Source organism: Xenopus laevis, chromosome 9_10L, assembly GCF_017654675.1.
Source record: "Xenopus laevis strain J_2021 chromosome 9_10L, Xenopus_laevis_v10.1, whole genome shotgun sequence".
Lineage (NCBI taxonomy): Eukaryota > Metazoa > Chordata > Amphibia > Anura > Pipidae > Xenopus > Xenopus laevis.
In genome coordinates this window covers 61,497,468-61,515,462 of record NC_054387.1, presented here as the reverse complement: position 1 = coordinate 61,515,462, position 17,995 = coordinate 61,497,468, and the positions used below count along the sequence as shown (strand labels likewise).

The following is a 17,995-nucleotide window of genomic DNA, read 5'->3' as shown; positions in this document are numbered from 1 at the left end:
TTTCTGCCACCTCCGGTTCTTCTACTTTTTGTTCTAAAAAAAAAAATCATTGTAAGATTAACCCTATAACATAACTGTCATTGTGCCCAAGGGTCCTCCAAAGCAGCGCAAAATTGCTTCCAGCAGGCAGAGGGTTAAAGCATGTCTAAAAATGGTATTTAATGTTAGAGGACTAAATACGTTGTTTTTTTGCATATGTTTCGCGCTTGGTTTTTTTTTCCCTGTTATAAATTTCTTTCAAAACAACAGCTTTCCGCCAAGCCAGATGCTGTTTCTTGAGGCAAAAAGACCCCAACACCCACCAAAGGTTTCTGACTCATGGTTGCCATAGAAACTGTGCTCCCTCTAATAAAGGCATGTTGTACGTTAGTAGGCAACAATGTATCTATATGAGAAGATGTCAGGGGATCAGCACCACGAGGAGTAACGTCCCCCCCATTACCTGGAGACAAATCATTCATAACGATCACCGTTACTATTTAAATAGTTGGTGCTGCACAACACAAGTCAGTAATTGATTGAGTCTTCTCTTGAATTTGGGGATTATTGGCAACCTGTTTGTGTGTAATGCATGGGAGATATATATATATATATATATCTGAACTGAAATTTCTTTACTCCTTGTCATCTTTCTTCAGATCCGTCAGAAATGTCAAGCATGTTCCAAGTTCCACTTTTAATCATCAGCGTAACAATAGGAGAAGCAGACTCTCTTATTGCTTAGGGCCCTAGGGTGTAGAGATCCCCAGTAATTCCTACTTATATTTTTAATGTAGAAATCTTTTATAACAAAAAAAGAGATTAAAATATATTTTAGATTTTACACTGAGTGTTGAATTGCTTAAAAATATCACAGAGAATTGCACATTCCAGATAATGTTTATTACGGTAAGTTACAAAATAGGCTTAAAAGCTGCTCCAGATGCTGTCTGTATTAGTGGGAAAATGATCTAAAATGTTGGCTTTTTTGTAACTTCTAAACCTCATTTGTAGTTTATGAACTTTCATAAAAAACATGCTTAATACTTTTGAGATTATACCACAACGACAGGCTTTAAGAAAGTTTGTGATCAGCCAGCCTGAGACAATGGCTAAAACTAGACACTGGGTCTGTAACACCTTTATTGCAGCTTGGGAAAATAAAGCAATAGGACAATAATCATACATTCAGCTCTTAATATTCCCCTGAGAGCAAAACAAAGGGGAAATGAATAACTGAAGGTATAGTGGCCCTGTAAAGTATTTACAACACCAGGAATAATTACAGCACAGTTTTGGAAGCCTGAATCAAAGATGATCCCCATTATGCCCCGTTCACATAAAATTCTCCTTAAGCCGCTATCTGATTGTTTCAGACACTCATTTTATAGACTTTACCTCGTGAATAATTAATGAAAAGCCCAATTTCCCATATTTCTATTATTTATTAGTGACACATTGTTATCGCTGGGCGAAAATTATCATTAGAGTGAAAGAACAGCCATAAATTGCCATAACAGTTATGGAAAGGACAACAGATGAATTGTTACAGATCTCAGACGCTCACGTTCATAAGCGCACATGCTAAATATTTTATTAAAGCATTTATTTTTTTCCTACATCTTTTTCATGGGGTTTCTCATATCACACTGGTTAACTCCTTTGGTGCCAGACAAACCACCAAACCCTTACCTTTATTTGTCATTACATTGCAGAGGTGAAGTTAAATTTAAGCAGAATGGAGTAAGAGTACTACAATATATTCTAATATATACATACACGGGGTGGGGGGTCATTAACTGACACCCCAGACACAAGTGCACCCCTTATTTTAAAAGCCCTTGCACCTGGAGACACAAGTGCACCGCTTTCTGAATGAGGGGGATTTAGGAGTTGGGAGGGGGACACCTATGTGCCTGCCCCTCATGAATACAGGGCTGCTGAATGTAGTCAGCACTGATACATACAAAGAATGTATTTGTGATGTCATTAACCTTTTTTTGCTGCCATTCACCCCTATCTGCTATGTTATCTGCTTGTTGCTAGGCAATGCACAATTCACTTACAATGGCATAGAACTGTTTGGATTCTATTATTTCATTATTACAAAGTTGTGTTATTATTATTATTCCATTGTATGGGTTGGCCAATTGTAATCTAATTGAAAATAGAAGTTATGGTGTTTGTGCAAGTGGCTTTGGGACCTAATGTATCTCTAGTCATAAGTGCTTGCTTGGGACTTATCGCTCAATACTTTTCCAGCATTGCATTATAAAACTGTATATGCCTTTTAAATATAGTAAGGTGCAGTGTGCTTAGTCTTTGGGGGAAATTCACTAAAGGGCGAAGTGAATAATGTTAGCGAAAATTCACCAGCGTGACGTCATTTCAGGACTTTGCCGATTTAATTACAGGCACAGGTGTAACTTCGCTAGCGAAGGAGATAGACTCTAGCACCAGGTGAAGTTTGGCTTTGGCGAAAGAGTGTTACTTCGCAAATTCACTAAGATGCACTTTTTACTCAACGTTACCTGTTTCGCCAGACTTGCCTTCTCCAGTTTAGACCAGGCAAAGTGCAATGGAATGTATAGGGCTTCTTCAATTTTTATTTGAAAAATAAGTCCCAAAAAACCCTGGCGTCTTTTACTTTTTCAGGGCGATAGGCTGCAGAAGTCCGTAAAAAATTTTGTTTGGGTACCCCCGCTCCCCCATACATTTCCTAACATATGGCACATAAACTATACACTGGGCACATGCTTGTTTAGTGTAATGTATTTGCTGCAACATATATGTCCATTCAACGTTCACTTCCCGCCATATGCAAATTAGCCACCGCTAGCGCAACTTCACTTTGCTTGGCGCAGTAACTCTAGCGCAACTTTTTCTTCCCAGTCCCCTTATAAACATCAAATCAGGGTTTGTTGATAGATAGATGCTCTGTGGGGCCCCGTTTTAAATGTATGCCTTCTTTTTGAGGCCCACTGCTATTCATCTGTCATTTTGACAGATGTGCCAAACTGTGTCAGGTTATTAGGTAAGTAAGCCCTAGTAACAAGATAATTATTCTAAATTAACAAAACTGAAATCATTAAAAAAAACAAAGGAAATTAAATCCAGATGCAAGCTTTCATAAATTAGTACTGTCAACATCATGCTAAATGCTCCAGATTGCAACAAAAACATGATTTTCCATCACTAGCACTGTTGGTACAGTATGCCATATCAGAGGACGATGTCGAGGTATATATATATACTAGAAAATTGGTTATCACAAAGCTTTTGTTAAACCCTTTCATTCCCAGCAATTGGTGCCACTCAAAGCTCTTTAAATTAGGGTTTTATGTAAATTTGTGTTTTATCATTAATTTGAATAGCATGGGAAAATGTAGAATCTCACTTTCTTGCCAGCAGTGTAGATTCTGCATTGCTGCCAGTTAAAGGGTTAAAATACATATTTAAATTAACTAGAGTGTTGGGGGATGTTGCAGTTTTGATATTATCACTACAAAAAAATTGGGGGCAAAGCAAATTTGACATTAACGCTCCAAAGTACATACAATTCAGAATTCTTACCCCGGACAAATGTATGGATCAGCTGAAAATTCTGGAGTGCTTATGACTGCAAATTGCTACAGAGATCTTCCTACCTGGCATTTAAGTTGTCCAGGTAATGCAACTGCTGTCATAATGTTTTATTTTAAAAGACCATTGGGGAATGAGAGCAGCAATGACCGAACTAGACTGGCAATCTGTGGATTCTGGCAAATGCCAGAGGGGGTGCTGTAAAATGAATTTAATAATCAGCCCTGTAGCATCAGCTTATATTACAGACAAACCTAATTTTCTGCTGGCTATTTATTGACGACCCCTAAGCTTAGCTTCTCAACAGCTGCTCAGAGCCCACTGAGCATTTGAGTGTCACAGACTCTTTCCAAGATGGTGACACCCTATGACAAGTTTGAAGTCCTGAATCATTGCTGCTATTGACAAGCTTGAAACTTTAGCCTGGTGCAATAAGTTCACTATATAAAACATGGCATTTTTAGCCCTATTAATTTTTAGGGTTTAGTTTGAAGAGTAACACAGTGATCTCACATTCAAGAAGAAGATGCTGAGATGGTGCATTTAGTTTTGTAACTGATGTTGCTTAGCATTTGGGTAAGCTGTTGGCCTATAATGTAGCACATTAATGTAGCACATTAAACTAGGTCATGTATATTGGTACAATAGGCTGAACTTAAGATGAAGTACCTAAAACCGTATAATTCAGCATTTCTTCTTACGAGACTTGAAATGTCATTTTTTAGGCTGGTGCAGTGAAAGACTATGTCAAGATGATGCTCGATAATGATAAGCTGAAATTCCTCGTTTTTGCCCACCACCTTTCCATGCTCCAAGCATGCACTGAAGCCGCCATCGAGAGCAAGGTAAACCAATCGAACTCCGTGCAACTCTGGTAGGATTAAAGGACATATTTATAAGATTCAAAACCACAGAAGTGCAAATGAAAGCAAGCACAGAGGTCTGTGCTAGATTTTGCAAGCCCTTCCAAGTAGAGGCTTGATAAAAGGGTTGGATCTTCTTCCCCATCTAATTAATTAATAATTGTTTTTGCCTTGTGTAGGTTGTTCTGTATAGGATTGTAAAGCACATAAACACCATTTAACATTTAAAGTTCTTTAAAGGCACAAACATTCAAGAATGGTACTTGGTCCTAGAATTGCTTTGCTTTATGATCTGTTTCGGTTTACCTTTGCTTTTTGCCTGGGGATCTGTTGTTCACTTGAACCTCTGCATCCTCCAATAGCATATAACTCTTTGAAGATGCTGTGAGTTTATAGTATAGCAACTGCAGAAGTCATACACTAGCTATTAAACAAAGTCACACATGTCTGCCTGTTGCCCACGTGCAAATTCTGCCCTGGAAAGCTTTAGGAGCTCTTTGTTATTTGCATTAAAGTGCTTAATATTATTATACCATTTACACTAATGTTATTGTTTATTTGTCTTTGGGACGAAATAAATCAAGGACAGCATTACTGTTTCACCCACAGCACAGATATGTACGAAAATTCTTCCGCAATCTTTCAAAATTTTAACATCCTTGTAAAAGTAGTACTTGGGTCCTTCAGCTTTTTGATGTCTCTCCTACAGGCCAGGTACATTCGAATAGATGGCAGTGTCCCCTCCGCAGAAAGAATCCATCTAGTTCACCAGTTTCAAAATGACCCAGAAACCCGTGTGGCTATACTCAGCATCCAAGCAGCTGGCCAGGTACGGTTAAACTAGATATTATAAAAACACATAAATGGAGACTTAAGGCACACACACCACTTCTATGAAGCAATTGCAGTAAAAAGTATTGACATGGATAATTTTGCCCAGATGCTTGCAATCTTTGTGGATGGTTAATTTAATTTTACAACAAGCTGATGAAATGTTTGCCTGTGTCAGACCTGTTCCGTTTTCTTCATTCAGGGACTGACATTCACAGCAGCCACTCATGTTGTGTTTGCTGAGCTTTACTGGGATCCTGGGCATATAAAGCAAGCAGAGGACCGAGCCCATCGGATTGGGCAGTGCAACTCTGTGCATATCCACTATTTAATTGCCAGAGGAACCATGGACACACTTATGTGGGGCATGTTGAATAGAAAGGTATAATATATTGTTTTTAACAACTGTAATAACTGTACAAATTTTTGCTAATTTGAAATGACTGGCATTGTATTTTTACTCATAGAGTAAGAATTGCTATTTTGCTCTGTTGTTCTGACTGTCCCTTCCAAGAGGCTGTTATCCCCACTGCTGTTATAGGCACAATCTCCCCCCTGCCATCCCATAAGCACAGTCCCTTTCTAGAGGCTATTATCCCAGTGCTGCTATAGGCACCATCCCTCTCTATTATACCTGTTATCCCACAGCCCCTTCCCAGAGACTATTATGCCACTGCTGCTATAGGCACAATCTCTCCCTGCTATGCCAAGGCCCCTTCCCAGAGACTATTATCCCACTGTTACTATAGGCACCATCTCTTCCTACTATACCTGCTATCCCACAGCCACAGTCCCTTCCCAGAGACTATTATCCCACTGCTACTATAGGTACCATCTCTCCCTACTATACCTGCTATGCAACAGCCCATTCCCAGAGTCTATTATCTCCACCATTGCTATAAGCATAAACTCTTCCTGCTATACCATCTAGTCAAAGTACATAATCCCTCCCGAGAACCAATAATCCTAGATGACATATTAATACAAACTAATGACGTGTGAGAACTATAGCATTTGCTGCACTTGAATTTTTGAATAGAGAGTGGCCATTTGCTAATGACACTAGATTATTACCACTGATCTTAGGTTACAGATTTGTTTGTGAGATGACTCCTAGACAATCTGTTCAAATACAGGAATGTGATAGATCCAACCTGACTGATATATGCAATTATTGCAGAGAATGCACAAGTAAACATTACTTTATTAAACAGTGCCCCCACACACACCTTATATATTGTCTTGTAAAATCATTATCTTATTCAAGGTTAACTGAACACATAACATAAAATGCAATTATCTTCCCCTTGTCAAGTTCCTTTAAATGGATTAAAATAAAATACAGGAGAAAATAAAAAAAGCTCTAGCTTAATAAAGGCTGTGAATCAGTGTGAGTCAGACCCAGGATGTCATCTCTCCCTGATATCTCCTCTCCCCTTGCAGCTACCTACACCCACTCCTGCTCCACTCACTGTTTCAATTAATTTGGTGGCTCTGTCATTCAGCAGAAAAGAGAGGCATAGGAATATAGGGCCACTTGCAAGGAGAGCAAGACAATACTGCAGACAAATTGCTCAGTGTCTTCCCAACAGCTGCAGCAGGTGTCATGACTGATCATGGAGGAATTGGAGATTTTTGCACAGCTTGTTATGTAACGCTTGTGCCACTCAGCAATATATTAACTTGTTCCCAATAAAACGAGGGGGAAAAAATCAGGTGATCTGTCAGACACATTTTTCTATCCTGGAATGTAGAGAGAGGTAATATCTCTGCTCTGCTTATTCAAGTGATTGTGGAGGGCTTCAGGTATATGAATTGGCCCACTTGAGCTTGTAAAAAATGTATAACCTGTGGTTCTCTAGCTATAACTGCATTACAGTTTCCACCATTCACCAGTAGGTTAAAGGGATAGAGTGATCTCTATAAAAATTGTTGTTACGCTTCATTGTGAAGCGGTGGCAGTGATTAGCTTGGGGCTGCATGCACATCCCCTTGGGTGCTCAAACAGCTGCTATCAAGGACATGAAATGTCCCCTACAACTGTCAGATTGAAGTGAGCAAACCGTGAGTGGTTTGCTCTATGATAGCATGTTCTTATTCACTACTTCTCTGAACACCTGCCCCACTCCATTTGCTGGCCTAGGAGGCTCGGTTGTGTAGCCCATGAATAGAGGAGGGTTGGTACTCAAGGAGCTAGTGCTGTCATAAACAAACCCTTTTACTTCTTACTTGGATCTGACAGCTGCAGGGGTCACATTGTTTCCTGGATTGCAGCAAATTGGGGCAACCAAGAGAAATAAAAATGCAGCCCCAAGTTAATAGCTGCCATACTTCTAACAGTAGCATTGGCAGTATATTTGTATATTGAATGATCTCTATTGTTTAAAAAGAACCAGACATTTTAGTATTCAAGGAGAGAAGAACCTGTAATCACTACTGTATATTTGTCATGAGTTGTTGGTTCTTGCAACTATACTAGCGTTCTGAAGGCTAGGGTCCCATGTAGTGGATTTCACAGGCAAACATAGAAGATTTTGTTGTGAAAAATGCTAAATTATGCATTTTGTTGCTGGTATCCGCTCCATGTAACTGAACCCAGACCACCACAATAGCTTCAGGTACAGACACATCCCAAAGCTTTTTGGAGTGTAGAGACAGACTCTCGGCCTGCAGTTAAATCTGTGACACTAGCCTAAAGGACAAGGTTTTGCCCTAGTCCAGGCAGTCAGCGGTAAACTTTATTGGCCTTATTCAGTTAAATTAATGGTACTGTACAGAAACAAGTTCTGTAAATTATAATGTGTAACAGCTTGCAGCTTGTAGATCACTCGGGAAATAGCAGAAAATGGGTAACCTTTGGGGGAAGTATGTTATCAGAGTTTTACATTATAGGAAACCTTTATCCAAATGGCCATGGATGATGATTATGATAAGCAAATAAGGCCTGGGAAGAAAAACTTTGCGTAACGCTATTTGGTGTAATTTGTTTTTTTCTGCCAAAGGCCAATGTTACAGGCAGCACTCTCAATGGCAAGAAGGAAAAAATACAAGCTGACGAAGATAAAGAGGATAAATGGAATTTTCTGAACTTTGCCAAGTCTTGGAGTCCAAACGAAGGTCTGGAGGAACAAAGTGATGACCTTCTCTTCACTCATGTAAGGAACTTTTCTGTTTTCTCATTGGTTGACTTGTTAACTATTAGCAAAAAGCATGCCAATGACTGTAAGTTTGTGAGCCTTGATAAAGCTAATGTTTCCTGCAAAGTGAACATATCTCTGTTGTCATGTAATGTTATCCTTTTATAAGGTAATGTACAAATGTTTTAGGTGTAGTAATTACCCTGGTCCATGCAGAGACCAAAGATGGAATCTCATTGCCATTGCTATTTAGAAACAAATTTTTTTTAGGGCAATCATTTTTTAATAATTTATGACTGATTCATATTTATTCAATTTTTACAAGATTTGCATATGTGAGAAAAATGTTTTGCTGTCAGTTGTCTGGAGCCTTAGTCACATGATTTCAAGGGTTTGAATTGAATCTGGCTGCATGCTTTTATTTGGCCAAATAAAACTGAATCTTGGATTCATTGCACCTTCAAATAATCATACAAGGAGCAGGTAATGCATTAGCTAATACGCATACATTGTACAACTTCATGCTGAAGACTGCGTAGCTAGGTAGGTTTTGGGACAGAATAGAGGGTGGGTCAGACAAAGGTAGAATAGCCTCTTCTTAGCCTATAGCCAGGTTGGACTTAGGTTGAAAAGGGGCAGGTTAGGAGTTGTGATTTATTAAAAGATGCTGGATTTTTACCTTAAAATTGTTAAAAATAATGGCACCAATTTCTCGTGATGCTTTATTAATGATAACACAGCATAGGAAAATCTCTCAAATGTAGAGTTTCCCAAATGGTGAGATCTTCTTGATCCTCAAGCTCCTTTACAAAGACTTAAGTGCTAAGCTCTTCTAATGCATTGAAATGGCTCCTGTCCCAATACTTTATTAGCAACTTTATTGGGGACCAGTAAAACTTTGGGGTTGTTAAGATTAAACAATGCATTACAATTATTTAGGCTACCAAAAATGTACTCAGCAGTCATGTTGGAATAAATTGTAATTTCAGTATTCATGAGAAAGAGCTGAGCGCTTATGCTTAAAGGAGAATCATAGACCAGGAAGAACTCTTAGGAAACACACATAGGTAACTCTTCTATTAATTAGTGCCACTGCTGTCAAAATTAGGGATGAGACCCTCCTTGTCCTCTGGACAAGCTGCCGCTAAAAGTTAGTTGGGGTTCATGGTACACACTGAAGTCACTGAACCTCATTGTTGTTCTACCAGGAAGGCTGGGGCTGATTGGATGATCTGATCTAAAGTGAGAAAATATATATTTTCCTTGCAACGGGCTAGTGCTTCTGAAGAAATGATAGTAAACATTTCAGCTAACTCACGCTCAAGTCTCTTGTAATAGAGGAGATTATTGAATTTGTTTTTGGTGACTTATACCAGCCAGTTAAATGCTGCAGTATCTGCTCTAGTCATAGCCATGGATTATTTCAGCCTTATTAACCCATGAAATATTTCTTGCACAAATGAAGAGTGTAATCATTAGGAAACTTTCCTCCTTGACCGGTTTGTGCCGTAATTTGTGTATAACCGCTTATCATATGTGACTGTAGATACCATACAAGACTGCAGTGCAGTTCCTAAGGTAACGCACCTTTTGTTTCCACAAGGCTATTTTTAGCTCTTGTGTTTTCCAATTATTCCACTTAAGTATTTCAGTTACGGTCACAGTCCCAGGCCTCGGGCCTTAAGAGAGATACTCAGAATTACTGACTCACTAATGACTTACCTGTATTCTGGGAGAGACATTTCAAAGTCCTGACTTTTTAAAACCCTTGAGGCCTGATCCGGACACCATGGGGAGAGATATCACATATTAGAAAGTATTTACATAATGAGATATAAATTATTTGTGTTGGTTATGATGCAGTTGGTGAAGGAGAGAGCAAATGGTTATTAGCAAGTCAGCTGTTCCATAGGAAATCAAAATATTCTCAATTGTTGTTCAACATGCAATGAGCTATAATCAGAAAGGCAGACACTGTATTGATATTTTCACACATAGGAAAACCTGAATTATGAGCATGCCTCTGTATATTTGCATTTATAACTATGGGTGGATTTATACAGTACAGTATAGAATAATGATGTGTGCCCAGAACATTCTTTTTGTATTTTTGTAATATTACCTGTGCAATTGTATTACTGCATTGGCAGAATGTCTTGGGTAATATCGCAGCTTCCCACTCATATGTTTAAGCAGAGATGAACATATTCCTTCAGAGGAGTTTTCCTTTAATATGAATATTAGGGGTTTGCTGGATGCAAATCAACCTCCCTCCACTCCATTTCTTAGGTTATGTATTTTTGAAATTCTTAATCAAATAAGAGTCTCAACTTGAGATCCATCTATTATTGTTTTTTATTTAAGAATTGTAAAAAATAGCTTTCGTACAAAGCTTAAGAGAATAACAGAATAATGATAAAAAAATGATCTTGAGATCTATCACTAAGTATTTACGTCAATGGAAATAGAGGTGGGTGGTCAGACCATATGTCGCAATAACAAAGGAGCAGGTTAGTTTGATTACTGGGGGAAAAAGAGAAAGATTTTCATAGTTTCTGGAAATGCCATATGCTAATCCACCATCCTGCCGTCTCTCCAGCTCGACTTTTTTTTTTTTTTTTGGAAAAGGAGATGGGCACTTCATATGGCAAAGCATAATAGCTAAACTAATGGGGGTTAAAACCTAGACAGGGGGCAGCGGACATCTTCAGGGCTGTATAAAATACTCCATTGTTATGACTGAACAGTTTTTTTCACTCCCAGCATCCTTCTCTTCTGTGAAGACTAGACTTTGTCAAATAAGAAGTGTCTTTGATGTAAATATTTGAAGGTCATTTTTCTTCTCTGGCGAACTGGATTGATTTATGCAGGTATTCCTCTCTTCCGTGCAACGGTAGGCTTGAAGGCTTTCTCATGACCCACTTTGGTATGCAACACACCTTTTTATGTGCCTTGTTTAGAGGGAATTTATTTTGATCTGACGGTTCGTTGTTACAAGGTGATAACAGGCCTCTAGCAGAGCGATCAGTTTTGACACAAAAAGACAGGTCTCGGTCAGGACTTTTCATGGTTCTGCCTTTTTTCTCTCCGTTGCTTTTGCTTACTTCTAATTTGACATGGCTACATCATTTGAATTGGCAATGGGATCCAAATATTCATGTTGAGACGCAAGAGAGACTCTTTGCAATTCAAAAGCAAAATGCTCTGTGAGCTGTCTGCAACAACCAGCAACTTGAGTTTTGAATTTTAACAGAATCTCATGTGGGATATGGCCATATAGAACAAAGAGTGGGCTATATCTCTTTGTCTTTTGTTTTGCGGTGGAGTAAAAAGATCATTGAAGAATCAAATAATCCAAATCAAAAGTTTTGAATTTGTGTCAGTCATATTTAGTAGAGCTGAGCAGGGCCTTATTATTGCCCATTTTGCTGCACCTACATCCTTTATAGCCCTGTTGTATGTCAAAGATATTATTATATTATAACAGAGGAGGAAGTTATAGGAGTCCGGTTCATACACTATATGGCAAAAAGTATGTAGGCACCCTTTTAAATGATTGACATTGACCATTTATGTTACATGTATCTTTGCTGACACTATATAACGCAATTACATTCTTGATCACTTCCTACTTTGTAGAACCGTTCCTTTCTTTCTTGTTTAGCACAATAATACACCCATGTACAAAGTAAGGTACATACAGAATTGGTTTGCTAACATGTGACTGAAAGAACCAGACTGCACAGAGCCCTGGCCCAACCCAACTGAACCCCAGTGGGATGGATTGGAACAATTTTCCACCAACATCTAGTGAAAAACCTTCCAAGAAGAGGTTCTTTCAGCAGCAAATAGAGGACCAACTTCATCCTAATACCCTTTGCTTTTGAAAGGAGAAATTGGACAGGCAGGTGTCCACATAACTTTTGACCATGTTGTCAGGAAAGAATTCAGAGAGTTCTGAAGGGTAAACAAAGACAGAGAAACAAAAAATATTTTAAATGTGTTGTATCAATGAAATGTATAAAGAATATAAATTACATAAAATAACACTGTATATCAGTGTTTCTTCTGTAAATCTTGCAGTTTTTTTTATTTACTGATATCTTATATTCATGAATGTTTCTGCGTTTTTGTTGCACAACCCAATTTACCACCCTTCTTTCTCCTTGTAACCATGTGGCAAAGATCCAGATTGGCTTTACATGACTACCAAGGCAGCAATTTATGTAGAAGCATGACAACTCCTTGAATGGAGGCCTGGCTAGCTTTCCATGCTCTGCGAGGTTGCTTGCTTTCACTTGTAATTGGCAGGTTTTTGAGTGAATAAACATTCATACGTTCATAATGGTGGAACAGTTGAGATGCACTTAAAGTAATAAAAAGCACCGTTTTTATTGTATTTTTGTGCACTTTTAATTAGTACTTAACTAATTTTATTTTAAATATATGTTTTGCATAAAATGACATCTTGAAACTGCCTTTCTCATCTTTCTTAACGCTTTGGTAACTAAGCTCAGAATCGTGCTTTCATGCAGAGTTGAGTTTTAGATCCGGGGCCATTGTCTACATAAGACATTCCCATAGTCTTGTCAATCTTGATTCTTTGAGGAAATCCAACTGAACCATTTTGTGCTTTAATTACTATGCTCATCTGTTGATAAGAGGGGAGAGTTCCTCAAATTAGTGTATTTCCTCCACTTTTTAATACCATCCTTGTAGAGTTGGTATTAAGGTTTGTTTCCACTTCTGTGCTTCAATATTTTAGCTGCATTCAGTAAGTGGGTTTCAATTATGGAGATAAAGGCTGAGAGTGGTTCACTCAAGATTCAAAATATGGCATATCGCTTGTCTGATATTATCCCAGTACAGCTTAATGATGCATGTACAATATATATATATATATATATATATATATATATATATATATATATATATATATATATATATATATCAGGGACCCCTTGTCTGTGCCGCACCTCCAACATCTCCAGCAGCAATGTCTATAAATACATTTTAATCTGGATGGTGTATAGTACCATTTGGAGATTATTTTCTAATTTGTTTTCAGGAATCTGCAGCAACTGGTGCTCTTAAAGAGTTTGTTTATGAGTTTGCTAATCTGGTCATCTTGGAACTGGATATTTAGATCTTTCATCCAGGAATTTTAAGTATGTTGGGCTAGCAGGTGAATGAGGTTGACGTAGGAGTTTATACAGTTGCGAAATAGTATGTCTGGGAGGGAGCTTATTAGAGCAAAAGATTTCAAAGGGAGTCAGAATCCGTCCCAGAGTAGAGGGGCCTCCCGTGCTTTGGAAGAGATGTTTTATATGTGCAAATTTAAGGTGATCTATCTGTGAAAATGGTTTAACTGAATGAGAATGTAGTATTCTATATTTTTGTTTATCTATAAATTCTCCTTTGTTAAGTAAATGGACCATTTGTAGGTTGCCCCCTATTAACCAATGGGAAAAGTAGATCGGCTGTTGTCCTACTGGAAAAGATGGGCTATTGATTAGTGGCAGAAGGGGAGAATGGAATTGAGTAAGGTGGCATTTATCCCACACTGAGAGAGTATGTTTAAGAAGTGGGTAGTAAACATGATGCGTCTATACCTTTTATCTAGCCATGGTAAATGTAGTAAATAACTATAGGTAACTTGTTCTTCTATCTCTACCCAGAGCTTAGAATCCATGTGGTGTAACCAGTCAATGATGCATCCTAGTACAGATGCTGTGTAATACAATCTACAATCAGGGAGCGCTACTCCTCCTTGTTTTTTGTCTCTTGTCAAAGTCTTGTAGCTAAGCCTAGGTTTTTTTTTTTTCATTCAGGCCAAACCAGGATAAAGGTTTATCAATCCAATGATCAATATCTATTTTTATATTTGCAGTTCTTTTATGTTAATGGATGTCCATTCTTCAGTCTTTTGAAATTTTTATCGCAAGGTAGGTTTGTTTGTTTTAATTTTCCTTGAAAGAAGCCAATTTGGGAGGCCTGCCTCTAACATGAGCACATTTTACATCTTCATTCCCCTTTAAAAAGTAAATAAAAAAATAAAATCTATTCTTGTATTTCAGGCTTCAATAACCAGCAGCTGTATGGTTACTGAAAAAGTGCAAATCTCAGTATCCTCCAAAAGACAGAACCAGTGAGCATGTAGTCCTCACTGATAGAATCCATGTTCTGCAGCTTTAACTGTCTGAGAATGCTGGGAACTGTGGCTCAGAAACAATTGTAGTGGCTCAGGTTGAATATCCTGTCCCTAAACAAGTGCAGAGAATAAGATGATCCCATTTAGCAATCTTTCTTCTAAGTTTGATTGAGATCAAATTCTAAGTGCTTATATAAAAATGCCATGAAATCCCCAGTGTCTTCCTTAGAGAAACAGAAAATAATCTCATAAATCATATCTGAGGACAGCTGCCCTGCTCACAGACCAAAAGCAATGTTTCTTCATTGTGTGCTTAAATGGGCCATAAAGCAGAAAATTTCAGCAGAACGGTTTACAATTTTTATAAAAGATTCTTACTGCCAAGAATAATAGTGACCTGAAATCTCCATTGTAGATATAACGGAGTCATGGTTTTATATCCATCATGCAGCAGTTCTCAAACCTTTTGAGTTTAAGACCGTTTTTTCATTAGTCCTTTGACCTACCCCCAGGCTCAGGGGTAGATAAAGAATAGGCTCACCTTGGCTATAGCCTAGAAGCCCAGTGTGATCAAGGGCCCATCTAGCTTTTTTTTATCTTTAAATATTTCTCTTTCCAAATCGTTTAACATTTATTTCTATTTGCACTGGATCCAGTGGGGTGCAAGAAGGCAGGCAAGGTGCATGTGTTTGTCCCAGATGTGCGCAGATGCAGGCAAACACAAATCCGAGCTCTCTATATCAGGTTGATTTTTGCATGTGCCGGGGGGGACCTAAGGAAAGTGTAGCTTAGGGGCCTCACATCTCGTTAATCCTCTGCTGCCCAAATTTACACATAATGTTATTAATATACAACAACATAATTGTAATAATTATTCCAAGACTATCCAGGATACCAAATCTTAACTAACTCACCTTCAGGCTGCCCCCAGCTCATAACAAGGTTATAGCCATATATAAACATTGGGGTAGCTCTCACCCTGCTGTAGTTCCAGGGGTACCCAGGGCACAAATAAATGCACTTATCCCAAATCTCACTCTTACTGGCCTTCAGGCTGGGCCTCCTTAGCTCATAACAATATTATAGCTATAAAGGAAAATTGCAGTATCATTAATACTGTACAGTAAAATGACTAGAAGATACTGAGCAACGTTTTTTTAGCCTCCTTTCCCTCCTCAATCCCCCAAACATTAAAGAATTTCTCTTAAGCTCCGCAGGTCCGCTCTCTTTTTTTTGTTACACTTCTGTCAAATATCAGTTGCCCACAGAGCTTACATGCTCATTTTTTAAGTGTAAATGAGTGGCAATAATGTGACATTTTCAAGGTCATACAGAATTGGCACATTAATCTCAAGCATCCTTGACATATGGAGGCACCACATCTACATACAGGAAGTGCCCCATACTGTGTATTATAAGGATACTGTAAAGATTAATATGTCATTAGGTGGAAGAGAGGCTTTTAGTGTGCTTGCAGGGGGTCTCCGATACATTTGCCCCTGTATGAAGGAGCGTTTCTCTAAAATGAGTGGGGAGGTTGCTGAATGAATTAAAGCTGCATGCCTATCTGCAGCAGGGAGGACAATAAATGTCTTAGCTTTGAGTAAAATTTAACATGCACATCCTCAAAATATATGTACATTAATTATCTGCCTCACAAGCCCCATGCTATTCCCACATTGCAATCCCTCATTATTCTGCGTGTATATTCGACACCGCATAAAAATGCCATTAGGAACCTAGTGCACAGCTCAGTGATGTAAGTTCTGAGAATCTAGCAAGCTGTGAGCCATTTGTTTGACCAATAAGAGGTATCATACCCATTGCCTCCTTCCCGTACAATTATGTATGACTGCGATATTGCCTCTAAATGCCATATAAATAACTGTTCTGCCGAAGACGTGCCGCTGTTGTATGGCTGGGTTCAAGCAAGGTAATGGCAGCTTTTTAGAATCGGTTCGTCATTCTATACTATTGTCACGGAACATGTAGCTGTTCTCTGTTTGGGCAGAGAGGAACAAGGAAACGGCTCTATGCTAAACCAGTGTGCGTCCATTTAATGTATCCCCTGCACCTTGCAGGAGTGACTCTGCCTTTATTGTTGGCAGCGATGTTACTTGATTTGTTGGCCTCATTATCAGCCCCGAGTTGAACAGCTGATGTGCCCCAGTCCATGCTGGGTCTGAAAGGCTGCATCCAAGCCGCTCCAATTAAATCTGTTGGCTTTTTTTGTGGTGTAACAGCTGTAATATAAAAAGAAGAGAGGGGGAAGTAACATTCGGCCTCTCCTGAAAGAAGCTCAATGCTCAGCAGGTGAACTGTACCTTACTGAGAAAATGATTCTGCTTGAAACACTTTTAACTTCTGATGCGTTTAAAAATCCAAAGAACCACTCCTGTTCCCCCGGCTGCACTCTGTGTTAAGGATTCTGGCTCCTGCAGGAGAAAATAGAATTGGCAGAGGTCTTAAAGCAGCTCCAAGCTACTGCTGTTGGGTTTAATTTGCTGCCCGAGGTCCTGCGGCCAAGATAGGCTGCAGCAATGTCTCTAGCAAAACAACATAAAAAAACACTAACTGCGTTCAGTTTTCTAACACCCCATCCCTTCAGCCAGATTTCTAGTCATAAGCATATCTGCGCTGAATAATTCAGCCCAGATGGCTTTATTGGTGGATCTTGGCATGGTCCAAGAGGTGCTGATATTTTACTGTAGAACATACGCACGGAGCACACCCAGAGATAAATTAAATGCTAGCTCACCTATAAAATAACATGATACAGTGTAATTTTAAGACCATTTGCATTTGGCATTCATTTTATATAATTTGCCAGCTGCAGTCTGGTTAGTATGGTGCAGTTTACCCTAGCAACCAAGCAGTAGATTGAATAGGAGACTGTAAGATAGGGAGGGACCTCAATAAAAATATAAAGTAATGAAAAGTAACAATAACAGCAGTAACGTCACAGAACATTAGTTTTTCAGCTGCTGGGCCCAGTGCCCCCATTTGAAATCTGGAAAGAGGCAAAATAGGAATGCAAATGATTTAAGAACTGTAAAAAAAATTAACCCCATTGAAAAGGACATTCCATAAAACGCTTAAAGTTAATCTGACTTAACTGCAATAAATAAAATATAAAAGGAAACCAAAACTATATAATGCTAAATTAGCCCTTCTTGTTAAGGTCACAGCAGCGCCCGTTGCAATTATTTGTACCGCAGCACTTGTGAAATCATTCATGGTACCCACGTATCGTCTTGTGAATATTCTTCATAGCACAATATTTAAATAATATACGTTTGTGTGTGTGTACATACATATATATTAGTCATTGTATATTTCATATTTCCTTCTTTCTGATCCATTCTCTTCAAAGCATCACAGGGATGACTTTGCCTTGTTGTATCATTCTATAGACTTAACAGATGTGCTCCCGTGGGGGAATGGCTATGCAA

General features: G+C 38.6%; 1 protein-coding gene across 1 annotated transcript in view; it reads left to right on the top strand.

Annotated features, from left to right (window-relative positions):
* Window positions 1-17,995, top strand: part of zranb3.L (zinc finger RAN-binding domain containing 3 L homeolog) — a 156,521-nt gene that overhangs the window by 115,614 nt on the left and 22,912 nt on the right. The window contains exons 9-12 of the mRNA XM_018235689.2: window positions 4,287-4,406; window positions 5,134-5,253; window positions 5,458-5,637; window positions 8,258-8,410. Coding sequence (XP_018091178.1) covers window positions 4,287-4,406; window positions 5,134-5,253; window positions 5,458-5,637; window positions 8,258-8,410 — 573 coding nt within the window. The remainder of the gene's footprint in view (window positions 1-4,286; window positions 4,407-5,133; window positions 5,254-5,457; window positions 5,638-8,257; window positions 8,411-17,995) is intronic.